General features: G+C 43.5%; 1 protein-coding gene across 1 annotated transcript in view; it reads right to left on the bottom strand.

Annotated features, from left to right (window-relative positions):
• Positions 1–8,952: 8,952 nt before the first annotated feature.
• The window catches only part of CDH20 (cadherin 20), a 37,740-nt gene continuing 20,183 nt past the window's right edge, over positions 8,953–26,509 (bottom strand). The window contains exons 6-11 of the mRNA XM_050890765.1: positions 25,926–26,179; positions 22,257–22,393; positions 19,588–19,709; positions 17,567–17,684; positions 10,901–11,152; positions 8,953–9,452 (exon numbers count right to left, since the gene is read on the bottom strand). Coding sequence (XP_050746722.1) covers positions 8,953–9,452; positions 10,901–11,152; positions 17,567–17,684; positions 19,588–19,709; positions 22,257–22,393; positions 25,926–26,179 — 1,383 coding nt within the window. The remainder of the gene's footprint in view (positions 9,453–10,900; positions 11,153–17,566; positions 17,685–19,587; positions 19,710–22,256; positions 22,394–25,925; positions 26,180–26,509) is intronic.

Here is a 26,509-nt window from a genome sequence, read left to right as displayed (position 1 = left end):
ATAGTATTAACAGGCAATACTCTCCAAGGGCTACTGATAACAGAGTCACCATACACATCAAGAATGGTGTGCTGCTTCAGTAATTCATATTTACCGTGTGCTTTGATGTTTTTGGAGAGAAGGTCTGACAAAGAAGCAAAATATTGTGACTACAGCTGATAAAGTGAGACAAAGGGAATGGATTAGGATCTGGCTTGCTACAGCATTTTGCTCAAGTCTATTCTAGGTAGGCTTTAAGGGAGCCTACATCACTACAATCTCTGAGGGCCTTCCAGTAGTGCGTTAAGAGATGCTACCAACATCTGCTACTTGTGAGTCATCCTTCTTCTCCTCTTTTCCCAGAGCTAGAAGGGTATGTGCTTTTTGAAAAGAAATATGCAGCTTTATATCCTATCTAGCATGTGCCTGGGGCCCTAAAATGCTTAGCAGTCTGCTTAAATAAATACTAAAACTCTTCACATTGTTATGCTACTTTGGAGTGGATAGCAAAGATGGTTATCCCTGTGGTATGCCGGGTGGCAAGCCACAGTGCAGAAAGACCGTGAAAATTCATCATACTCACATGCAGCCTCAACATCAGAGTCAAAACCAGACCCCAAGTCTTGTAGTGCCTTGATGTTGCTTGTTAGCGATGAGCTGGGAAAGCACATTTGGCAATATGTAGCTTATACAGTGTTATGTCTGTTCACCAAAGTGTTGGTGGAAGATGCCTTGCTTTCTGTGAGCCCAGATATAAAAATATTATACTGGGATCATTGGGGAAGGTTTTCAGTCTTCCCTTCTCCTTCACTAGACATGTTATCGGGGTGGCTGCGGCAGTGGTTTATACAGTCTAACTCTACCTGTGGGATGAAGCCGTTTTCCTTACTGACATTAGTTTTTCTTGCACCAACCTGCAAATGAAGTCAGGGCTGGCAAGGCACTGAGCCTAGTCCCCATCAGAAAATGCTGACAGAAAATGCTTGTTTTATTTGGTCTTGTTCTAAGCAAAGCCAACAGTTTACCACATCTTTGAATGTGCTGTTCATTTATGAAGCAGATCTGTGAGAAGGCTGAATTTTTTCAGGGAAGATGAAGTAGGCTCAGTATCTTATAAATCGGTCAGTTTGGAGCTCTCACTGTGAGTGATGTTTCTAAAATGCTAACATCATCTCCAGTTTCTCAAAATTACACATAATTTATGTTGTGGTTGTTCACTACTGTAACAGTTTAGGAAAACACTTTACAATTAACTCTGGATGACAAGATTTAATAAACGCTTTCACACATTTTTATCCTACTCATCTGTTTTGAGTTGTAAATGCAACACTGACTTTTGATTTCTTTAGTGGTTGGACAGCTGGATGAATAATAATTGAGAGTTTCAAATACACAGGAATCATGAAGTTTCCTTGGATTAGTAGCAGAGATAATTTTCTGTTGTGGGACTATATTTCTCATTTAACCCTTAGACATATTTATATTATCAGTAAAAAATAACTTTGCATCTGATCTATAGCTCAAAATTCCATTGCCCACCTGCCACCTATGCCATAGGCATAATTTACAAAGTCGTAAGAGGAGGTCTGCTTAGATCAACAGCCTGTTGGGACATGTTACCATTTCTACAATTATCTCCTCTGAAATCTTCATAATTTTTTTAACTTCTCTGTGCTTCCATTTATTTGTCTGTAAAAAACCCTATGGCTATTCTGTGCCAGATATGAGGGCCTTACTTAACTGAGGTCTGCAAAACACTTTGCAATCTCAGGACAAGAGCATACAGTCTATAGGCAGAATATGCGTGTTTTTCCTTACTTCTAGTGGACATCTTAAATGCAAGACTATGGTCAGTAGGCACAAGATTGAGGCTGTTGAAAGTATGTACCTCAACTAGTTAGTTTTCTTTTTAAGAATGTGGCTCCAAGCTGAAAGTAAACAGAGTTTTCTAAACTAAAAGGATGCTCCAAGGTTGGAAGAGGTCATATGCAGGCTGGGGCTCTGTTTCTGTTACCATTAAAAAGTCACTTGATTGCTTTGTACCTCTTTTTTTCTACCTTTTCCATCTGTGATACCTATGACCTTACAGAATATTTGGTTCAGGTCCTTCAAAAATAAATGGCCTTTCTGGACAGGTTCTCTCCCTTTGGCTGCTCCAAGAAGAATCCATGCAAAAAGCAAAACCAAATAAGCCCAAACAACCATCCTGTGTTAGCATTACTGCTTGGGAGAAGAGCAGCTTTTCTCCTCTGAGCTTGGAAACACTTTTTCTGTAAGTTCATGGCGATACCTGTTATATCTCAGGAAGGGAACATGAAGGTTATGAGGCTGTAAAAATTCTCCTGTTCTGAACTACGTCCCAGGCTATCCAGGGGGAAATAATACCTCTACACCTGAAGGAAAAAGAGGTTTCTTGTGTTTCCCGATTTCTCCATCATAGCTGATTTGAATGATGACCAGGTTAAGGCAATCTGGGGCACTTAGAGACCCACTGGGGACCAGCAGTGGCTCTGATGCTCTGCAGTGATCATGGCAGTGAACCCTCTTCCCATTGTAAAGGGGGAACAAGAGGTGCAGAGAGGTTTTGCTGTATCTATAAGAGTGGCAGCAAGGAGAGTGGGAGCAAGAGGGAGGACAGGTTCCCTTGGCCATGGGTTATCTTCACTACTGGTTTCAAGAGGATCTCTCTTTGCTTTCCTTTGTCCTTCCCACCTGGGAGGGGTGGCCCTTGTGCTGAAGGACTGGTGTCAGTGGAGCCCAGAAGTATTAAGCTGTGCAGGGAGGAACAGGGCACTGCACACAGCTCCAGGCTCTCTGCATGCTCCAAACAGCATCCAAATGACATTTTCCAGATTTTCCTTTTTCTAGACATGGTGGAAAAGGCAAAAATCTCCTATTCAGCACTCATCGTGGTACTCTGGTGCTGAGGAGGATCATGTTGTACTCTGACTTACTCATGTTCGCTTGGCAGGATGAATGCCTGGAAATAATAAGCCTTTAACTAGGGGTTCAGCTTCCCAAGTCCCATGATAGGTCTGGGAACCTTCACCCTTCCCACAAAACAGGAACAGAATCTGACCCCCCATTATGATAGATGTTGTCATTATTATTATTTTTTTTGTTATACGGCGTGGCAAGCACTTCTGCCTCTAGTATTAAATGTAGCTCATGCACCTTTGAGAAAAAATTATAGGATCAGTCATTGTGGGACTGGCCTATAGAAATTAAGATGCTAGCTTGAAAATTCATATTCCCCAAGAGGCCCATTCTTTAATGGTGGGCTTAATAACAAATGAGGTCTGAAAATGGTATTCAGACAGTGTACTGTCTTCTACATCAGCTCTTAAAAAAAATCACATGATTTTTTTAAAGTCATTGTGAAGTGACTCTCTTCCACCTCCTCCACCATATTACTCTAATGTCTCATGGGAAATACAGTATCAGCATTGCACTGCTGCTTCTGCTCAGAGCCAGTGATGCAGGTGGCCTGATTTGCCACCTCTGAGGCCAACAGTAAAATCTTGCATGTCAGCGAGGGCAGGATCGTTAGAAGGTTTCCTGATGTAGGAAAGCAAAACTGAAAATCTGTCCCTAAAGCCTTGGTTTGGCAGTGAACCTCAGGTTCACTGCTGTCCCTGCTAATTTTCCTCTGTCTGTTTAAGGAGGGTACGCTGATACAGATTATTACTGCATTACAGTCCAAATGAGAGGTAGATCACTGACCTCTATGCATGAGAATGAACTCCTTAGGTGATACAGCTGTTTTGTAGCAGTGGCTATCTTGGAGCGCTCTAATGGCATATGCATTGCCCTGAGAGAGACGGGGCCCTACTGAGTGAAAGGCAGCTCCTCCTCTTCTGAGTGCTGCAGACCTCAGCAGGCACAAATTAGGATGTCTTGGACAGACCCACTCCCTGTTCACACCAGCTGCATGTGAAGAGAATACATTAAGGGCTATTTCTTGAGCAGGATGCAACGGGCTGCCTCACATCCTGACAGACAGGAGGAGGGAGAGGAGCAGCATATTTAGCTTGAAACAGTGTGGATTTCCTGACATGCTGTCCTCACTTGTTATCGAACCCACCTTCTCTCCTGGGGAGCAGCAGTCTCTCCTGGGTTTGGTCTAACTGATAGCTAAGCTAGCATAAACCAAAGAGATCACATCTGACAGCACCTTAGTAATCAGACCCTGTCAACACAAAGGCAAAAGCAACTGAATCTCCTCAACTTTGAATTTGTCCGGGTCAGAACTTCTCTGGAGTCTGTCAGGCATCATTTGCGCCTCTTTTTTGTGCCTCATTTCTCTTACTCATGGCCAGGACCAGTAAGATGTGGTGCATATGCAGGGCAGACCTCTGGGACCCATCTGTCCCTCCGGTTTGATGGTTCCTGGGAGCTGTGGTCAGGCAGCAGGCAATGAAGCAGGTTCTAGTTTGTGCTATATGACAGTCGCACCAAGCAAAACCCAGGCACAGGCTAGTAAATCGTATTTCAAGGTGACCAAAATGTAACTGTTGGGTCCCCCAAGGATCTGTGTCACTATTGGTTTTAATGAATGGTCTAAAAGGGGATTGTAAGCAGCAAATGTGACGGTGGCATAAAATGATTAAGAGCAATAAAAGCTGGAGGAGAAATGACAAAATCAAGAGGGACCTAATAAAGCTGGATAAATGGGCAATGCAGCAGCAAATGAAATGCAGCGTTGCAAGAAAATTTATGCCAGAAAGAATGATGTTAACTCTTTTTATGCATTCTTGAGTTCTGCATTTTGCTCTGAAGAGGTCTGGGCTCTTGACAGCTTAAAGAACGCTGCTACTCAGAGCCTAGATGTGACGACCGATGCAGTATAAGAGATGGCAGGTCATGCAATCTACCTAGACAAGAGAGAGACGAGTGGTAGGAAGGGAAAAGGAAGACACCAGAGACTGTAGTGTTTGCCCATGGTCACTCATAAAACCAAATGCAGAGCAGAGGACTTGAGAATGTCATGCCTAGGGCCAGACTCTGAACCGCATGGATAAATCCCCAGAGGCCAGGCCATTAACTGAGAGAGAAGGGCCTCCAGAGGGCCATAGCATCATACAGATGGCCAAGACAGGGGCAATGAATCACTTTTTGTCTAGCTCTGTTAGTCAGAGAGAGAGCTTAGATGGGTTGCTTAGGCCATATGCTCAACTTTTAAGTGGCTGGAATTAGTAAAATGACTTACACCCTCTGTTATTTTTTCTTCTGAACCATTTATTTTCAGCCACAGCTGAGACTAGGGGATTGTTCCTGGATGGTAAGTCCTTTTGTTTTTTCTGGAGAACTGGCAGCTGTGGAAAAAAAATGCCGTCAGAGGAACAAAATGAAATGAATAGTAATAAAAGCTCTATGCACTCAGACCGGCCTTGGAGCACAGGGTGACTGGGGACACTGGTGAGGGCATATGAGATCTTGTCCTGGCCCTCTGACATTTCTGCCCTTACACTGGGGCAGTGGGTAGAGTTGTGGGTCCCACTCAGGACTGGGGCTGCCGCTTGGAGGTGTCTGCTGGTGTGGCGAAGCCCAGTCCCTCCACCATGGCAGGCTGAGCTCCCTGGCTGTAAACCACTAGCAGGTTTTATGTAGTGCTGCAAATATTCATGCACACTGCCAGGCCTGGCCTTGAAGAGCCCCAGGGCAGGAGACTGAGGACCTGCATGATCAGCACGTTTGTTTCACTGCCAGCCTGTGGCACCATACATTTCCTTTGGGCTTAGAGTCTTCGCCCCTCTTCTACTTTGGGCCAGGCCTGCTGAGCCCTGATGTGTCCGTAAATGGATCCTTTTTATAGCTCATCAGTAAAAACAGAGTGTTCTTCAGTTCTGTTTGTGGGAGGGTGATAGATGCAAGTGTTGCTTGTTTGCATAGAGATTTCACAGACTGCAAAAACACTGTCACCTGTTCCATAAAGTGGAAAAAAAAAAAGCCAGGCTGCCAAGTGCCTACTAAACACCAGCTGCTAAGTGTCACAGCCTCAAGCTGTCCAGCTATTGACTGTGCTCACAAGCTGAGGCAAACCTGAGGATAATCAGATAGCCTAACAGTGACATGCAGCTTAGGAAGGTGGGTTCAGAGCCGGCTCTCCCTGCAGGCTCCCCTGTGGTGCGAGTGCAAGCACCTAACAAAAGTGCTGTTGGTCCTTCCCCACCGGGTGTTGTGCAACCCGGGAAGCTGGTCTCAGCTGCTGCATAGCATCTCTTGCAGAGGCCACTGCTGGGGGCTTCTGTGGATTAAAACCAGACATTGAAAAAGGGAAAACCCTCCTGGGAAAACCCTCAGTAAATGCAGTAGGTATCTTCAAGTTGAAGGCAATACGGTGCTGGGATGCATTTCTACCCCACTTCCTCCCACTCTGCCTACAAAGGGAGAAGTAAACCATTGCGGTATCAGGAAATGAAGAACTATCCAGAGGCTTTTTGTTACTGTAGACTGTGACTAAAGGGAGAGACAGTAATGGTCTGAAAATACCAAACCATAGCTCTACAGAGGGACAGTCATCTATGTGCATTGCAGGCTTGTATGGCAGCAAGGGATACTTGCCTTATACTTCCTAGGGAAGGCTTTCAGCACGGAATATATTGGCGCAGTGGAAGATTGCCTAGAAAGGTTACAGAGCCTTAACAGTTGGGGGTTTTAAGAATAAACAGGCATCTGCTTAAAATATATAAAACTGATGACTAATTCAGACAGGGAAGTGGTAGAATAGATGTCCTCTCTATCTTCCTTCCTGCCGTATGTTCTGTGATTCCTGTTGCGTCAGGAGGTGAGGAAGCTCTCAGAAGTCTCTCAACAGCAGTTTTGTGTCCTGTACGCCACTTCCTTGATCATGGTAGTTGCAGTTCTTTGTCTAGTGTTATAAAATCAATATGATATGTGAGGGTAAGTGCTACAGGATGAGTAAAAGAATCATCACACAATTTTCAGTGTTCTTTCTCCAATGGTGTAAGGCAGGTTCAGGTGATAAGCAGAACCCATGGCATATTATGTTTGTGAAGGCACAGATTTTCATCATGTCAGATGAGCAAATGTTTGAGAAGTCACTAAAACTTTTTTTCCTTGCTGGCTGCCTGGCTCTCCAGGGGTGCACGATTTTGTACGAGTCTGTGGAAACAAGGCTCCTGTCTTAAATTGGTACAGCCTAAGATTAGGCAAAGTAGAGACAGCAGTGTTTTGTGCACATCTGCAACAGAAACTGAGCACAGTATGCACATGGTAAAAGTGTGGTAACTGGGTGGTTACATCTGCACATCTATTTTCTGGGCAATTTGAGATGGAGAGAGTCCTTAGCTAGAAAGAAACCTGCAAATGCCATTGCAGACTGTTCTGCTTTCAGAAGCTTTTTGCCACCTTCCATGACACTTGTGTTAGTGTAATTTCCCTGGCCCTTCCCATTTACACATGCAAACAAGATAAGATCCAGGCTCAAAACTTTGATTGCAGAGTAAGAATGACCATAAATGGATATTGCATGTTACAGTCTGTCATGTCTCTGAAGGCGTGAGATTCTGTCAGGGCTGTGTAACTGGCTTCCAAGCTTCTCAATGCCCCAGCCATAATGTTTCAAAAAAATCAGCCAAGACTTTCTTTTGACTTCAGCATGGTTGGAATAGAAAAGTAAGTAGTCTGGTGGGCCGCACTTGGGCTGATTCACTGCTAAGGACAACATCTAAGTGAACAACGATAAAAGAAGCAGACAATCTGCTCAAACCTGCAAACTGAAGGCTTGTCTCCTTGACACGATGCTGATGAACCATTTTTTCTTGATGCCTAAGGCATGTAAAGCCACAGATAAGCACTAACTGCTGTGTGCAAAGTAGTCAATAAATTGCCATCAGACTTTCCCTTCTGTTTAACTTTTATTAAAAGAGGTGCTAAGGTACTGTACTGTATGCAGTACATCATATTTATTACCAAAATTAACAAATATACAAAACTTATACATGTAATTTTCTTACATCCATTTATTGGTCTATAATACTGCATTTGTTCAAGTAGGTTATCTACAGTATGTAAACATCCCTTGGATTGACCTCACACAGATTAGGAAAGCCCATCTAACCCATGTAGTTACCAAATATAGCTTTTTCTTTTTTTAAAATTTTTTGGCTTTCATTGGTAGAATCTAATCTTCACATTTGGCACATGGAAGAGACATCTACAGTGCAAAAGAGGCAGATTTTCTGGTTTTGTTCTGAGCAGTTTAGCGGAGTCATCGTTTAAAGAGCCGAGAATAAATTTACACAAACTTGATAGGAGATAGATTAGTGTTAATGCCAATGACTCATAGATCAGCCATTAAACTAGAGCAGAAATTCAAAGCCTCTTCCCCAGCCCTCTCAGCCAGGTGGAAAAAAAACTCAGCCTTGTTTCTAAAGGATTAAAAAAGGACTCTGTTAGCAACAGAGAGAGGAGGTTTAGTTTACAAAGAGACCTCTCAGATTCCAGTTTCAATTTTCTGCTTTGTGGGATTTTTTTTTCTCTCTCTTGTTAGCAAGCAATTTTTTTTCCTTTTTAATGGGGGAAAAAAACCAGTGGGGAACAACTTTTCTATGCTGGCAATTTCTCAGTGAGTCGGAGATTACAGTTGGAGTTTACAGATCTTTGAACCCAGACGTATAGAGCCCAGTAAGCTGCCGTGTACAAGGGAGAGAGAAAGGGAGAAAGAGAGTAATGTCATTATATTCCAGGTGTGGAGCTTTCCAGTTTTGCTGTAAAAACCAGGAAAAAACTTTCTTCCTTCTGCTTCTCGCTGTTTCAAAAACGTGACTTAATTTAACTGAGTAAAGCTGATCCAGAGAGACCTTCATTCGCACCCTTCTTCCCATTCTCATCCAAGCACCGTATTGCTATTTTTTAGGAGGCCTCACCCATGTCCATGGAAGCATCTGATGAGAATGGACCTAACTGGACACCGTTTCGCATGGAAACCCCTCTGCCATTCCTCGTCCGTTACCACAGAGCCCCGCTGCTGTCTGTGGCACCGTACATCTCGGCCAGCTTTTTGAAGCGCGGCCCCCAGTCCGTCAGGTAGTCGTAGCTCTGGTCTGAGTCTGTCGTCACGGACTGTAGGGAGCTGAGCGACTCTGCCACCGAGCCGCTCCCTTCAAACATGTACGTCTGGAGGGAGTCGAAGGGAGGCGCCCACAGGTCCATGTCAGCTTCGTACAGCTTGGCGAGCACGTAGTTGTGGACGTTATTGTCCATGACGCACGCCTGAGGCACGTATCGGGAGAGGCTCTCTATTTCAGGGAGCATGTCCTGCCGGTTTTTCACCACCAGCTGGGCCTCCCGCGGGTTCCACATGGCGGCGATATCGAAGGCCTCCGTGTCCTCCTCCCCACCGCCCTCGTCGTCGTACCTGACGATGTTCTCGTGGATGTTCTCCTCCTCGTCGATGATGTATGGCTGCTTCCGCTGGCGCCGCATGGAGAGGATGAGGAGCACCAGCACTGCAGGAGGCAACCAAGACACGGGGCCATCAGCGAGGGGGCAGATCTTGCAAGGGCTTCAGACTCTCTGCTGCACTATTTTCCCCTTGGTGAGCCCAGCCAGCCCCTTGGATTTAAAGAGCTGTGGTGTTTGCTGGTGGAGGGGTGTAGAAATCCCCCACCCCCCAGTCAAAATTAGGAGCTTGAGGTCCTGTTAATCTGTCCCTTTTCTCACCTTAATTCTTAAATCTTGTTGACACTTAGGACATGTATATCCAGTGGTGCTTGCAATGCACTAGCGTGATACTTCAGCTACTTTTAAGCTAGCGAGATCAGGTGTCAGTAACAGTTTATCTGCAGCAGCACACAGCTCCATAGAGATATTTTTTTCCTGCTGTGTAGCTGGGTTTTGCAGCCTGCTTTGGGGATGCCTCTTGGGCTGGGTGCTGCATGTGACATAGATGGATGGTGCCGAGGCACCATGGTGATATGTCTGCCTACAGAGCAAAATGCAGAGCTAGCCCCTTAGTCTGCTCCAAAGCATTTTTTTGTTTATCTGCAAGCCTCCTGCAGTGCTGCAGTGCTGGTGCTCCTCATCCTCTCCATGCTTCTTAGCATGGGGAGAAGGGGTCATACAGGCACCAGAGCCCTTTACTATTGAAAATGTGCCATCATCTGGTGAGTGTATTTCCAGGGCTAGAACTCAGCAAAGGTTTTGAATGCTGAAATTTTGAACTGAGGTATCTGGGCTCCTTTAAAGAGCCAGAATTGAGGCACTTTTAAAGAATTTTTCCTGTATCTTACTCTACTGCTCCTCAAACTGGGTCCCCTGAAATTTCAGGGAATGTGTGTTTTGAATTCATACCTCACGAGAGAGTGAATGAGGGAACTGAAGCTCTTTTGATACCAACAGCTAACAGGGGACATAGAAGGTCAGGCCAAGGAAAGGATGAAATTTATTTGTGGAGACAGAACACATGCAAGATGCTCAGCCCCTTTATAGCAGCACAGACCCCATTTAAATGTAGCGTCTCAAGGAAAAAGGACGGAGGTGGGGATATCTCCTGCCAAAAGACAAGAGGTGGAACTGGGCTTACCACTCCTGTTTCCTGTAGGAGCATATGATCAGAAACTGCTGAGGATGAGAAAGTAACCTGTCCCCAGCCACAGCTCTCAGTACTTCCTCCTGGCATACCCCTTCCAGGAAAGCAGGGCCATACCAGACACCCTGGCACTTTAGGCATCTGGCAGAAATATTTGCAGGCCGTAGTTCTCCCCCATTCCTACACCCCAGAGTCTGAAGCCGTATGCAGCTGACTACACCATCTGGTCCTTGATTTGGCCCTTTAAGTATGTGTGTGTCTACATATAAGATATACATATACATATGTATCACCTTTGGTGGATCAGCAACCCCCTGGCCATAACTGAAGAGTTTGTCCCCTCCCAAGAAGAAGCCAAGTGTTTACCTAGCAGGACAAAGATGCAGGCGAGGATTGCAATGAGTGCCCCTCTGCTCAGGCTGACGGGGAGGACGTAGGCCTCCGCGTTGCAGGACATCACCATGCCGTCATCATCACAGCTGCACACATGCACGGTCAGCGTGCCCGTGCTGCTCAGCACTGGGCGGCCGTTGTCGCTGATCAGGATGGGGAGGTAAAAGGTGTTCTGCTCATGTTGTCTGAAGCCAGAGCGCCTTGTTAAAATCCAAGCCGTATTGTCTAAGGGTAGAAAATAAATGGAGAGAAGAGCTTATATGCAGAACAAATACATTCAGCAGAGAAGGAAGGTTAAAAAAAATCAGCCCTAGACCCACATCCATTTGTCTTCTCTCTTTTTTTCTTTGATTTTTATCAGTTTGTCACTAATCAGCATTTTGCCTCTGCCTCCCTTATTCCAGTATCTTCTCAGGCCATAGCTCCAAGGCCTGAGAGGTGTGTGCAAGGCATACGCACCTTAGGAGTTGCCTTTACCCCATCTGACATAAAGTGCCCAGAGCAAACTCACAGCCTTCAGATTTAGCTAAAAGAGCTTTCAGAAGGCAAGACAGAAACAAACAGTTGAAGGCAACTTGTTGTCCCTGTTTGTTCATGCTCAGCAGCTTTTCTAGACCTCACTCTTAAGTGCTGCCACCATTTTGAAGATGCTGGTGTATAACCCTTGTGGACATGTTAAGGTACTCTTTATGTTTTTTGATACATGGCACGGTCATTTGCTTGCGGCAACAAGAAGACAAAGGAAAAAAACAGCTTGCTATCCTAAAGCAGCAGCGAGTTGAAAATTTGCAACTAAACATTTTTCAGTGAAATACATGCAATTTCATTGGCACTTTTGCCATTGGAAAAAGTCAGAATGCTTCATGTCATCATTGTCAGAATTATTCTGCTTTGATTTGACCATTCTGCTTCATTTAGTGTGACCACCTGTTTTTTATAAGAACTTAAATCAAAAGGAATCAAAATGATGCTGCTGAAACAAAATAGTAAGACAGTGACCTAACAGCCAGTTGCTGTTGGTCATTTCAAGGAACATTCCTACCTTTGGGTCTTTTTCCTCCATATTCAGCATGTTTTTTAAAATGTCAGGATTTCCCAGTGGCATTTGAATTCCTGTCTACTCCCTCAAATTCCTTAGACTGTGCACCAAGTTTCCTAATCAGAAAGAAATTGGATTCAGGAATTTGTTCTTCTCAGTTCTGATCTCAGGAATGCCAAGGCAAAATCTTTGGAGATCAGTGATGATTTTGTCAGTGCTGACTTTCAAGCTTTTTGGCCTCAGAAACTTTTGGAAAGCGCAAGACTGAATATCTCCAATGTGATCTGGGCCACCAGGGAGTCTAAAGGAACCTGCAGGAAAATTGGCCCTTCTTACAAACATGTCTGCAAATCTTGGGCCAGCAAAGATAAATGAGGAACACAGGTACTTTTTCTCTTTGGCAGACCTACAAGCAGGTGCAGACCCTGTGCAGTGATGCTGTGGGATTCTGGGGAGCTGAGCTTCATGCAGTTTCTTTTACTACTTAGTTTTGTTTCCTGTTCCCTTGGTTCAAAAGAGGTCACAGTCTGGCCATCTGCATCTCCAGGTTGTTACCGGTGTACATTTGCTATGCTCAAAATGCAGGATGCCAATCAGCTGTTCCCAGGTGGATTGGCACAATGGGGCTGCTACCTGCAAATGGCAAGAAACCTTCTGATCACAAGTAGACTGTGAAAAAACCCAAAATATCAACAAAGGATTGTTCCATTTCCTTATTATTTCTCTGTCAATTCACTGCTAAAATTTAAATCTTCGGTGATTTTCTTCAGTGCAGAGACTCAGGTTGCATGCAGATAAATCAGCTGTATTATCTGCTGTAGTCTGAACATCAGAAAAGATTTGATGGCTTTTAGGAGTGAAATCAGGAGTGTTATATATAGCCAGCTGCAGAATATATGCAAACTCAAGCTAGACTTGCTAGACTTGTCTGCTAGACTTAAATTATGCTCCAAGTTCCATACTTTGTGCTGCAAATCTTATGGCATCAGACAGTACTGGCGCACGTAATTATTGAGACGTCGGGGTCCACAGTTCATGAGATGATAGATTAGTTTGAATTTGTGACATGTTTTTAAAAGGAATCTCAGGGTCTTATTTCTTACACTTCAGAATTTTGAAGTGTGTGTACATGTCTGTATGTGAATATATAGTGAAATTGTGGTGTCTCATTAAATCATGTGATCCCAAGAGCTGGAGCTTTGAGGAAAAACCACCAGGTGCAACATGAAATCCCCAAAGTTGCTTAAGACTGATTATGTGTCAGTGTGTACTGATTTCATCACCCTTTGATATGCCATGCAGCTCTGAGTATGTGCAGCGGGTGCGGACAGACATAGATAATTGTCAGGAATGTGTCCCAAAACCCAGCAGAGAGCAGCACCCTGTGGCTCCCATGGCTCCTGGGCAAGGGGTGTGCTGCAGACATGAGCCCGTGCCTCCTGCAAACCTCCTCCTCCTCTCTCCTGGGGCACACGCAAGTGCTTTCTCTCCCTCGGGCTGTTTAGGTGCCCTCTAGTATGTCCTCCCCAGCTATTAATACCACATCTTTTCATCACTGGGCCTGTTTTAGCATGAGAAAAAGCAGCCCAAAGGGCAGAAAATGGCAAAGTGCCTGCATTTATACTGTGTCAATGGAAATATCTGAGTCATCTTAACAGTGTAGTAATTTCGTTGCATTTCTCTTTCCTGGGTGAAAGACTCACTCTCTTTAAACTGACTTACAGTAGAAGTCACAAATTCTATTCAAGTGACAGCAAACCTTCATTTTATGTAAAATTGCTCTTTGTGAAGGAAAAAGACTTCATTATTCTGAGCTGGTCATACTTTGCCTGCAAAAGAGTTCACAGGCAGTGAATCTGACTGAAGCTGTGCAAAATCAGCTAGTGAGAGATCTCAAGTATTTTTAACCATAATTCTTTTTTCAGGCCAAACTCAAGTTTCTATAATCAAATATTGAAAGATATGTATGTATATATTTTTTTTTTTTTGCTGTGTTGTGCTGACCATATCACCCAGGTCTTAAATGTTCTTGGTGACAAAATTCTCTTGGTGACTCTCGGCATTACATTTTGGCCCTTTTGTTTGTTTTGCTTTGTACTAGGCAGGCATCCAAATAATTTCTAAAGAATCGCTCTACCTGTTACTCTGCAACTGCAATACATTGGTGCCAAAGCTTGTTGTGTGACTCATCAAAAGCCAATGTGATTTGACGTGCTGCTGCAGTGCGAAGGACATGCTGGAATGTGATGCAGCATGGCAGAAACTGGAATACACAATTTTCTTCCAAATTTGATATCTGCTAAGCCCCAGCCATCAAGAGAAGAGGGCTTGTGAGGACATGAAAGCCCCCTTATATTAAAAAAAAAAAAAGCAAGCGTGGTAAGAATGCACAATGTTTTTGCATCACAGCTTCCAACACAGTGTCTTTGGCTCGCAGAGGGCTGAATGGTAGCATTTGGCTACAGCACTGAGCAGAGATACTGAAGATTGCAGCATGGTGGGTCCCGCGCCTGTGTGATCAGCAGGAGGTGAAAACTGTATTTCCTGTGGGCACGCAGGCTCGTGTCTTCATGTGGTTGTGAGAGCAAGCCACGGAGCATCTCCTTCCTGCAGTTTTCTGCCCCACTGGAAGTGATGTACCTCCCTGGAGAGGTCAGGGGAATTCACCACTCTGTAGGTCCAAACCCTGAGATGAGAGCTAACCACCACTCTCACAAGAAAGGCTTGGTTGCTTTCTGTATGCATCTGTACAAGAACTGGGGATGATTAGCCCAGAACTTCTGTTAGTTTTTAAAAACGAATTGTAATAATTATGAATAGTTAGGAATAATGTAAAGAAATATTTCACCATGAGTAGGAGAAAGAGCACAAGGAAGCAGGCATTACAGACACCACCGGCTTGAGGAAGGGGTCACATTTCTTCTTGGGGATTTTCAGCTCACTGCTTTTGCGCTCTGCCAAAGTGTGAGGTAGACTACAGTTGTAGGGAAGGAAGAAATAGCTAAAAATTTTCCTAGGACAAATTTAAATGGAATGGGGAGGACTGCCAGAGGCTTCCAACAATGGAAGCCAGAGGCTTCCAATGATGCCTGCACCCATTAAAATGGCTACTCTATCAGTTCCTGGTACCCAAAGACGGAGGGCAGCAGTTAAGGGTCAACAGAAGATCAGCTCAGAGTTTAATCTGGAAATGCAGTAAGCTTATTTTGTTGTTCATCCCATTCTTACAGCAAGCCTCTTTTGCCAACTTTTTCCCAGTATAATCTCATCTGGATCTAGAAGCAGGGGAGATGGCTTGCCAGTGCCCTACATCAGTAACCGAAGAGATAGGAGACCCCAGCTCAATTCCCTGCTTCATCACATATATCCTATACAGCCTTGGGAAGTCATTTGGGCCCAAATCTTTGCAGATACTTACATGTCTATCTCCCATGGATTTTACTGAACTCAAAGGGAACCAGGCGTGTAAGTGGCTTAACTTCTCCTTGCTCTGGATCCCCGTCTATAAAGTGGAGAACAATAGGATTTCTCTGTCTGCCAGAGATATGTGGAGAATGAATGGACTAAAAGAAGTTCTCAGAGACTCAAATAACAAGGGCCAAAGAACTATGTAAAACAGCTCATCAGAATGCAAACTGTGATCTATCTGTTGCTCAGTATAAATCAAGGTTTTAATTGTGCCAGGAAGGCTGCACGTCTTGCAGTTTCTCTTACTGCTATATTGGACAACCAAGTAATCAGCACCATTGCTAATCTTAATAGCGCCTTCCCACAGCCTGGGAAGCGTTGCTGTCTCATGTTTATGTGCACAGGCTGTGACTAGCAAGGTGGGTTCTGTTTCTTGTCTTGCCACTCTGTGACATACAGTATAGCTACCCCCTCTGTGACTAAGTCATATAATGTATATAGTCCTTAGTGGTCCCTAGATGAAAATATAAATATAAATTATTGTTACTGAAATGATTACTGCACTCCAAATTGCTGAGGCAGTAAATTAATCCTTAACGTGTATGTTTCAAATAGTCAGTGGTTTGATACTTAACATTTTTATTTCAAATTTGTAACCAATAGTACCCTAAGCTTCTTGTCATATATATCTCTGGAAAACCGGTATTTTACAGAGAGCAGGAGGCACAGCCATTCAGTCACTGCTGTCAGTATACATTATCACAAGTATGGCCTTAGAAAAAGTGCATCTGATGCTGGGAATTTTGTGAGTTTCTTTTTTTAGAACAATGCCTTGAGGATGAAATGAGCCTAGTTTGCCAAATGTTTTAGCAATAGTTGTGTTTTATTTGTTCACTTATTTTGGCAATATATATTCAAAAATAAAAAAGAGGGAGACAATGGGAGAGAGAAGGGGATAAAAATGCAAGAAATTGTGTGGGGACGCTTCAGGGACACTATAGAGAAAAATTGCTGTTGGGATGAAAAAGCATTAGCATGCTGTGGAGGAGGGCTCCAGACTCTGCAAGTAGCATGTTTTATGACATGTTTGGTTAGTGAAGGCAGGGGCTTCTTTATTAGCCTCTGTGTTGCTCTTTCATATGCCTGCAGATGCACAGGTAGGGGCTTATGGAAGTAAGTGTGACAAGTAGGCACGTGCAGGAGCAGGGGCAGGCACTCTGCTTGGAGACTGGCCATGGATGCCGCAGATGGCCAGTCTTTCTCCCCATTTATTCGGGAATCACAGGCTGATTTGTGGTACTTGACACACTAACCTCCTAGTGAAATCCAGCCCCTTCATATTGACTTTCAAAGCTCTGCACCAGGTCACTCAAGGTCATCCCTCTTTCCCGATGAAGGCTGGTGTGGACCTGACCTCACCACCATTGTCTGCCCATGGAGATCCTCTATCAGCAGCGGTCATGCGAAGGCCTGCCACGCGGGGCTTTCCTGCAGGCTCCAAAACCACCAAAGCTTCCCCAAAAGAAGCAAATTCTACTGGTTAGGATACTAAAATGCCAGTGCTTTGCCATAAGTCTTCCCACTGGTGTTTCAGTTTCTACTTAGTGCATCTTACACAGGCTTTTAGCTGTACGCCAAGTTACCCCCCTAAGGCTCTGCATCTCCTCCCTACTTCCCTCCCTTTCCTAGAGAAACGAGGATGTGCAAAGAGGAAGAAAAAAAGTGCTTGGGGAAAAAGACTGGAACAGTACAAGAACCTTCCCTTCCTGTGCCTGGGAGAAAACATGAAGAGTACAAAAAAAGAGCAATGTAATTCCCTTCAGATTTGTCTCCTAGTTCCAGTTGCTATCCTACCTTCAAGCATCTCCTTTTGAACGAATGCAATTTCCACTCTGGTAATCCGAGATGCCTGCAGCCTGACCACAAGACCTGAATTTGCACAAAACACTGGCACATTTCCTCAAAGAAGAAAAAGGAGCCTATTGCTAGAGAATATTTATAGAGAAGAAAATATCATATAACCTTCAAATGTATTAAGTAATATGTCATTTTATCACTGCCTTTAAGGAGCAGGTGTCACTTGGTATTATTTGAAACGGCAGTCTTATCACACACTGTAAGTCACAGCCTCTCAAGTCCAACTCAGGCATTAGAAATTAGAGTAGCTAACTGTCTGTGTCCACTCTGATTACCTTGATTGTCTCTTAGAGTAAAGTTGGGGTTGTTGGCTACCTCTGGAGCCAGGCTGTAGTAGAAGTGCTGACCCTCCTGTGGGTCATCCCTGTCGATGGCGCTCACTGTCTGGATCAGCTACAGAATATGAGAACAAAGCAGAAACAGGTGAGAAGCAAAATATGTATAATGTAAACAAACAAACAGATAACATATATTTATATATATAAATATAAGCAACGGGAGCATTTGAATAAAACTGTCTTGCAGAGGTACAATAGATAAATCAAGAAGAGACTCAAAACCTTGCAGGCTTCATTTATTTTGCTATGATCATGCAAATCACTTTGAAACAAAGGAGGCAGTCAGTTTGCTTCAAATAACAGACACTTTTCTCTCATGCATCCTTATCTTCTGTTGCATGTTTCTTTTTTCTTTTGAGGGCCCAGGGTGTTCAAGAGATTCATTGTGCATTAGAGAGCTTGTAAGAAAGCCCATACTTATTTTCAGCTTAATTTTGCAGGTAGAAAAGGACTTCAGGTTGATTACTTTATCACTCTTTTGATTTTAAATCAATTAAATTCTTCCCGAGATGTCAGCAGAAAAGAAAGAGAGAAAAGGCAACCATGCAGACACTCCGCATGTACAATAAATAACACCATAGAAAGAAACTAAGACGATGCTAAATCCAGGAAGAGATTTGTCACCTCACCTATAGAGGCTTAGTAAAGTAGGTCTAACAGCTTGAAGCACAGTGAGCTATAGCTCTGTCTGAATAAACATTCTGACACCTTTTTAGACAAGGAATAAATCTTCACCTGGATTTTTGCATTCAGAAGTTATTTTTGGATTCAAAGGCAAATGACAGACCCATAAAGTCTTATTCACCACCTTAAAACTGATTTCAGAACTTTTCAAAATGTGGCAACAGAATTTTGCTTTCTCCACTGAAGGAAGTAGTCCAAATTAGCGTGCATTTCTCGGAAAGCTTACTATTTAAGACTCTCACCCTTCAAAACCAGGAAAAACGCTAGGCAATGATTTCTATTCCCTATATTATTAAGGACCTCTGTAAATTAGTGAGATGAAATTATCCTGTATATAATAGTTGTGAGGACAGTTGTCCCAGCAGCGAGTGGCTGTTTCATTCTGCTTCACAGCAAGCTGGGAGAAGCTTCAGCGAACACACACAGTAATAGTGATATTACTAGCATAATTTTTCCTTCACAAATCATGAGCGGTGCGTCTATGTGTTTAAACTATGCTAGTCAGCTTTGCGTTAGGAGACACAAGTCCCCACCGTGGACCCTGGGTGGTGAAGCACCAGGTCGCCTCCCCACAAGCGATCAGCAGCAGACCTTGCACCGGCTCCAGCGAGGGAGAACTCATGTCCATCTGTGACCCAGGCAGACCTTGTTCAAGGGCTTTGATGGCGTTTTGGAAGGGAGAGGAGCAAAGAGGCTTCACCGCTTGCTTGGAGGTGCGGGTTTACAGTGTGCAGAGCGGGAAGTCCTGTGTTGTCTATGACTCTCTGTCATCTCCAGTTCACAGCAGAACAGATTCAGTTTGCCACCCCTTTGAAGCTGATGTAGTATGTTATGTCCAGCTCCCATAAGTCCAGGGGTGCTTAAGGCTCTTATAAATAGGGTCTTTTAACAGTAAGCCTTGTCTGTCACACATGGGCTGGGCTGACTCCGTGGCACTTCTCATAACACTTCTCCTCTCTTTGTTGCTGCTACAGGGGACACTGGGTGTTTGCCTGCTGGCACCTGTCCAAAGGAAGGCTTTATTTCTGCCATGAAGTGTATTGCACAGTGAGCCTGGAAACTACTGCGGGAGAAGAAAGAGGTGCTATATACGATGCTAATCCTGGTGCGATGTGCTTGCCTTTGGAAAGCAGCACAGACAGCTGCTGAAGAGAGTTCAGATGAAACGTGGTTACCTGAGCCCTCTTTTCAATGCTCACCGTTTCTGGCATGCTGTGTCCATCATGCAGGACAGCATCCCCTCCCCAACCCCTGGCGTTACAAGCATTTCTCACCTGCCCCGCTTTGGCGTTTTCACAAACAAAAGCTTCATAAAACCTGGCAAACTCCGGCGCGTTGTCATTCACATCCAGGACTTTCACCGTCACAGAGACGCTGCCCACCTGCGAGGGGTTGTCTGGAAGGAGGAGGCACAATGTAAAGAAAGGCAATATACGGGAAGGGGAAGGGGCTGCTCCTCACTCTGCTCAAGAGGTAAAGCAGCTTTTTCGCTACTGACTCGTGTTAAATGACATTTTCCCATCGGGAACTGCGGTCGCTTGCGGGCTGTGTGACTGGGAGTGAAATTGCAAATGCTGTTCTCTGTCTATCCTGGCTTCCCATCTAATCACATCTTTTTCAAACAAATTCCATGAAAGACTTCAACCTGGTTCACTCCAATGGGACTACTTCTATAACAAAAGTTCTGGACAATGCCCCGTATTTTTTTTTTATTGCCCTTTGACTGTGCAATGCTGTTTGTTGAGCCTCGGTACTGGTGGCACAAATTAGGAAGGGACTCTTTTAAGGATAGGCTTGTTATTTAGAGCTTGTTGAAAGTGGTAATTCTGCAGTTCAGGTATGTTTTTGCTCAGAATTTATGTTCCTTGAACTCAAAAATAGTGTCAAGTCTTTGATACTTTGTACAGGGGGGTTTAAAATGTAATAACACATGAAATTGTACAGAAAAGCTTTCACTGAAGCTTAAAATTGCAATGAAAATTTTACATTCTGCATGACATCACTTGTGATATTTCTGTCCCACTGGTTCATTAGCTTTCTTTGCCAGTAAATCCATACATCATTTCACATATCTTCACAATTTCCAAACTAAGTGGCCACAGAATAGTTTTTGTTTTTCTGCCCCCAAACATCTTTTTTCCATTATTTAATGATAAAATGAAACTCTAAGCAGAAAGAAAAAAAAAAAATCATTATTAAGAGGTCAGAAAAGGTGCAAAAATCCAGAAAATTCTTAAAAATAAGTATTCTCATCTTCTTTTTAGCCATACCACTTCATGCATTTATCTCCAAATATATCTCCCTTTATAGCAAGAAATGATATGTTCATATAAATAATAGAGAATTTTCTTATACTCTGGAATTTTCTTAAATGTTCAATGTACTGTATCCATAACGTGTCACATTGTATCATTGAGATAATACTCTTAAATTATATTATTTCTCCCTAATTTATAATTTAATCCTTCAGCTTCCCACATATCCATACATATCTTGCTAACACACCTGTCATTGTGGCAGATGAATGTCTCCATTTACACACTCTTAGTAATATTGATCTAACTTTTAAAACTAGGAGCTTTATTCAGGAGTGCAGAACTATGACATTTTGGAAACTAAATTAAAATTAACATATTAAATTAAACTGAATTAAAATATTGTGCTGCACATGTACAGAGCAAAACTGACAGAGGATTGACGGAGGATGAGTCAAAGGAAGACATGCCTTCATATTGCTCTCACCTTCAAGTGCTGCTACAGGGGCAGCTTTTACAGACTCGTGTGTGTATGTGGAATTACATGGAATTGCAATGGCCATTGGTGGCTGAAAATAAGACTAGCATCAAAATAGATGAGGGTGAGATCCTATCATGTCACCAACCCCTCTCACTACTAAAAAGGGGACAGAAAGGCATTGTGTGCTGGAACAGCCTGCAAATATGTGGCAGAGTCACCCTGACTCTTGCGAAATATTCCCTCTGCTAACTTCAGGTTGGCTGACTGCATTTTGGGCAAGCTTCCTGAAACTTTTTTCCCTCTCAAACTGCCCCATATCTCTGGTACAGCCTGGATGTTCAGGGAGCTCTCTCAGACATGAGGAATGACTCAGCTATTGGCAGCAAGCTTCTGAAAAGCTGCTGCCCCTCAGCAGATGAACTGAGACCCTGAGCAAAAGCTATGTGGACTAAAGAGATTCCAGGTGAAGATCGGGTGAATCTTTTATTTTATTTGCTTATATATCCCGAGCTCCTTTATGAAGCTCACATCTGTTAGTATTTCAAACTCAGCTAAATTTTTCATACTGACACTATGAAATGATCAGCATCTCCTTATTCTCATAGCCTCGGTAAATACCTGGCATAGATGAATCCTGAACTGAGTTTTAGCTCACTGTAAAACCCAAAAGCATAACGAGTTCAGCATACTAGAAGATCCCAAAGCACTCTGGCCCAAATTATTTATGCAGCAAGCAGATGGTGATGACATTTACTTGCTGATGAACCAGAGCAGATTTCAACTAGTGACCTAGCAATGTAGGATCATTGCTGCCTACCAGTCCCTGCACCACTCAATCCTCCCAGGTAGGACTGGCAGCTGTGCAGCCTTTGCAGCGTCTGCTTTAGCTGCCTAGCCCTTCTGAAGTGATAGAGCTCTTGCAAAAACACATCAGGAAGAGTTTTAAATAAATCCCTGGAATACTAATGAATTGAAAAAGCAGCACTCTGCATTTAATTGCCAGCCTTTACTCCTCCCACCACCATGTGAAAAGGAGCATAAAAAATAAATAAAATGCAGTATTCGCTTGTTGATGTCAGAAGAGTAATTCAGTTAATACAGCTTCCCACTCAGTGCAGAAGAACATGTGAATTGCTGAATTCAGGTTTCTCAGCCTGCTTTGTCTATTGTATCTCTTTAATCTATGTACAGTCTGCATTCTCCTTACTCAGCTCCACGGCCAGCACAGTGATGTTGTGCCAAGAAACGTCCTCCCGGTCAAGAGGTCTTGCAGTCATCAGTGCTCCTGATGTAATGTCGACATAAAAGAACCGCCCCGGATCACTGCTCCTGTCAATCGAGTATCTGCAAGAGTACATATTAAAAATATTATGCAACCCTTGTGAAAACTGTGTGTTATAGCCGATGAAGTACCCCAGCAACGGGAATACTGTCATACACAGAGGATCCACATTCTTCCACAACCTAGTTACGTGCTCCATTGACTTGTACAGGTACGGAGTGAGATGTTCAAAAAACTAGGAGTTCATGTGGCTAACAGCATTTAACGGTAAGTACGACTTGGATGGAGCTGGAAGACAGGAATATTTAGAGGAAGAAGCCTCAAAGCAAGGCACAGCTCAGCACAGGAACATCTGCTTTACAGAGAAAATCTGTCAGTGAGGAGTGTGATTTCTTTTTCTGAGCAAAATAATTATGCCCTTTCCTTCGGCACAATTCAGACAGGATGAAAATGACTGTACATCAGCTCATTCTCTGGGCACCTAGGCTGACGAGGAGGAACTGTTCCCTTCCTCCTGCTTTTGTATTCTCTCCTCTTTCAGGGGAATAAACTCCCCCTGCATCCTGGATCATCCTACTGATTGAGCCATGTCAATGCAAGGGGGATGTTGAGTGGCTTTCTCATATCATCCAGCCAGAAAAACAGCTCCCTCTGTGAGGTTGATTCATCATAATTACTGAACCTGCCTGGCCAATATCATGTCAGTTTAATGCTGGGAACAAGCTTCTCGCACCCGTGAGCAGTGGTCTGTGGTGGTACCTGCAAGCCAGAAAACTCGGGCAGGGAGGCAGCTGATTGACAGCTGTCACTGCTGTACTCGGTCAGAGGGACCGTTTCGCAGGGTGTGTAAAATACTCAATACCCTTCATATGCATCACCTTGCTCTTAACAGGAGTTTGTGCAAGTTGCCTTCCTAGCTAACTATGTTAGCAAGGTAAGAGATCCTTTGGCAAAAGCCACGCGTGCGCCTGTGTAAATGCCACAGCCTAGAACGGAGCCCAGACTTATGCTCATTTTTGTTGGTTCTTTCTTCGAAGTTGATGGGAATTGAAAGCATTAGTCACAACGGATGCTGAACAGGGCTCGTTCTTCTGAATTTTCTCCTTTCAGCACAAATGCATTCACCGGAACAAGCATGCCAGCCTGATCTTTATATAGGGACTTATTAAACTGGGATATAAAATACTATTGAGCTAGGTTGTTGGGAAATTCTTTTACACTTTTTTTCAGAAAAATCAGAGGGTGGGATGGCAGGTTTGCTTCCCTTTCCTTCCCAGTCTTTCCCATCTCTTCTTAAATAAAGAGATTTCTGAGGCATTTGATTTATTTAGGAAGTAAGTATGAGTGTTGCTATATTTTGCTATAATAATTATTCTTGTATGAGGGCTATAAAAAGAATTTCTGTCTGACAGTTTAAGGCCAATGAGTATCTGAAATTGAATATGGCCTTGTGATTAGTGGTGCAGTATTAATCACCAGTGTCAAGAGGCACAGGTGGAATCTTTGTCTGGATTCTCCACGTAACTTCTCCTGTTAATAATACCTGCTCCTTCACACTCATTTCCACTGTACTCTTTAGGTAATCTTCTTGAATCACTTCACAACAATCATGGCATATTTCCAGCCATCAGAATTTCATAGTGTGGGAGTCCAGATACTGGATGCTGGGAAAATGAGGATTTGAGAGTTCCCCCGTGTTTAGTGACCCCTTCCAAAATGTGTCCTGTCTTTTCCATACTTGAAAAAATGACAAAAGGAGGAGCCAGATCACAGTTTTAATTTCAGATGGACTTCAGCTTGTGTAACAAAATATGTATCTGGGATTTTGGTTTTCTTATCTTGCCTTGCCCTGTGCCAAGTGAATGCAGAGCAAGCCTAAAACATTGCCAGACTGATACTGCACAGAGTTGGCATGGATGGAGGAGACCGCATGAGAGGCAAGGAGAACCAATTCTTAACATCTGCATTTTAGATAGCATTACAAATGGTATTTATTCTTTTTTTTCCTGTTTCCTCTACCTCAATCATTTACATTTGTATGTACTAGGTGTGGGGGAGGAAGGAGGCAAGGAGGGAAGAAAGAAAGGAAAGTGGGAAGGGAGGAAACTGGGAAGAAAAAGAGGAGGAAAGTTGGGAAGGAATGGAGTTACAAAGGAGTCTGTGCATATTTGCAACTTTTTTTTTTAATATATCTTTGGTGATGCATTCTGTGCTTTATAGAGTGCTGTTTCATCACGGGTAGTCACTGGAAAGCTCTGAAGAAAACTAAGAAAAACCTCATTAAAAATAACAATGAACACTTCTACCCTCTGATAGTCCGCAGAATTATTCTTATACTATTTTAAGCAGATTAGCACAAAGCTGTTTGCACTGCAGTGTTTGGATAATGCTAGACAGTAATCAGCAAAAGAGGATGCGAGTGGAAAAAAGTTTAGGGTAATGAAATTGTCATGCAGGCAGTATAATACTTAGTTTTATTGAAGAATTTGAGACAATGTCATGAGAAGTATGATAACCTTATAATGTAGGTAGAAAAGATAGGTATATTAAGGTAGCAGAGATGAAAAAAATAATTAGAGCAGCAACACAGAAAGCAATATCATTAAGAAGAACAGGCTTTGTGCCTGCTCAGATCTCCTAACTGAAGCCCACAGAGTTGTTCATATAGATTTCACTTTCTTCAAAAACTCCAAATACTCGATGCTTTGACTCCCTCCTGTATTTCCCAGGACTGTTCCCAAACACAGACAATTCAGAAGCAGGACTGACGCAAGGTTAGGCAAAGAGCAGCTCAACACCCAAAGCATCTCTCAGATGAGAGAAGCAGCCGACCTGCTGGGATTATTAACTTGCAGTCACTCGGAGCTTCTGCAGGTTGTGGAAATTAGTATGTGGGCTGGCCTCGGAGAAAAACAGTCTTCTCTGATAAACTGGGCTGACTTGGCAGCCACTATGGAAAACAGCGCTGTGATCACACAAATCTGCTCCTTTGGCTCCTTGCTGAGTTGCAGCTACGAAGCTCCCATGGCTGTAAATACACCTTTACCTTTCTTAACTCCGTATGGGAATATCTAGCTCTGCAGCTTTGACCAGACACTATATAATTTAGTGGTTCATGAATATTTATTAGTATGCATTCAATCTACTCCAAAAGTAGCTGTGTATTTGAGCTGTTGACAATGGCAGGCTTTGAAACAGAAGGGGGAGAAAGGAGAAGCAAGTTGATTACCTTCCCCTCGGTATGGCAGCAGATTCTCAGTGACGCTGACAGGTTTTGTGCCAGCAAAGGCACGAGAGTCTGGGGTTTGTTTTTAATGTACACCATCAGGACATGCCTGACCAGTTCATTGCAATGCTAGATGCAGACATTCTCCATAGTCCACGGAAAAGGCAAGGCTGAGCTCCTGCATGGCTTTGACAGTTGTAGCAGAGCCCCTCAGTGTGTGAGATCTGGTTTGACTAAACCCACGGGTGACTACTGCTGGCTAAAAAGAAAGAGTCCCTCCCACCAGTGCTGTTTCAGCCCCATCACCTCCCCACCAACCAGAGGTAGCAGGGAGCACTCCTGGGGGAACACACAGAGAGAGGACAGACCTGATGGAGTTGTTGGTCACATCTGGGTCCTTGGCAGAAATTATCTGTATGGTGGTTCCAATCTCCACATCCTCGGGCACTTCCACAAAGTAGAAGCTGGGCTCGAACACAGGAGGCTCATCCACATCCTCCACGCTGATGTGGACGGTGGTGGTGTCGCGGAAGGGACCCAGGTTCAGGAACCGCATTTCCAGGTGGGGGTTGGCACCCTCGACTTTCAAGGTGTAGCTTTTCTTGCTCTCAAAACTTAAAGGCTGAGGAGAAAAAATATATCTAGCATTAGGCACACTGAGCCATATGATTTAGGCCACATAATTTTAATTTTCACAAGTAAAATATGCCCTCTAATATAAACTGATGCTTCTTTTTTAAAATAAATCTTTACCATGATTTTTAATCATAAGGGTAACAAAGATAAATATTTGCAGATGGAGACAAAGCACTGAGTGACAGTATTATTAGAAATGGCACTGTCTAAATTTTTTTTTTTTTTAATTTGACAGTTGAACTAAAAAAGCCAAGAGAAATATTTGCGGTTCGCTTCAGAATACATATTCTTTCATTCTTCTTGCTGAAATGAAAAT

The sequence above is a fragment of the Gymnogyps californianus genome, chromosome 2 (assembly GCF_018139145.2).
Source record: "Gymnogyps californianus isolate 813 chromosome 2, ASM1813914v2, whole genome shotgun sequence".
NCBI classification, from domain to species: domain Eukaryota; kingdom Metazoa; phylum Chordata; class Aves; order Accipitriformes; family Cathartidae; genus Gymnogyps; species Gymnogyps californianus.
The sequence above is the reverse complement of the archived record's forward strand: the minus strand, read 5'-3'. Positions and strand labels throughout refer to the sequence as shown.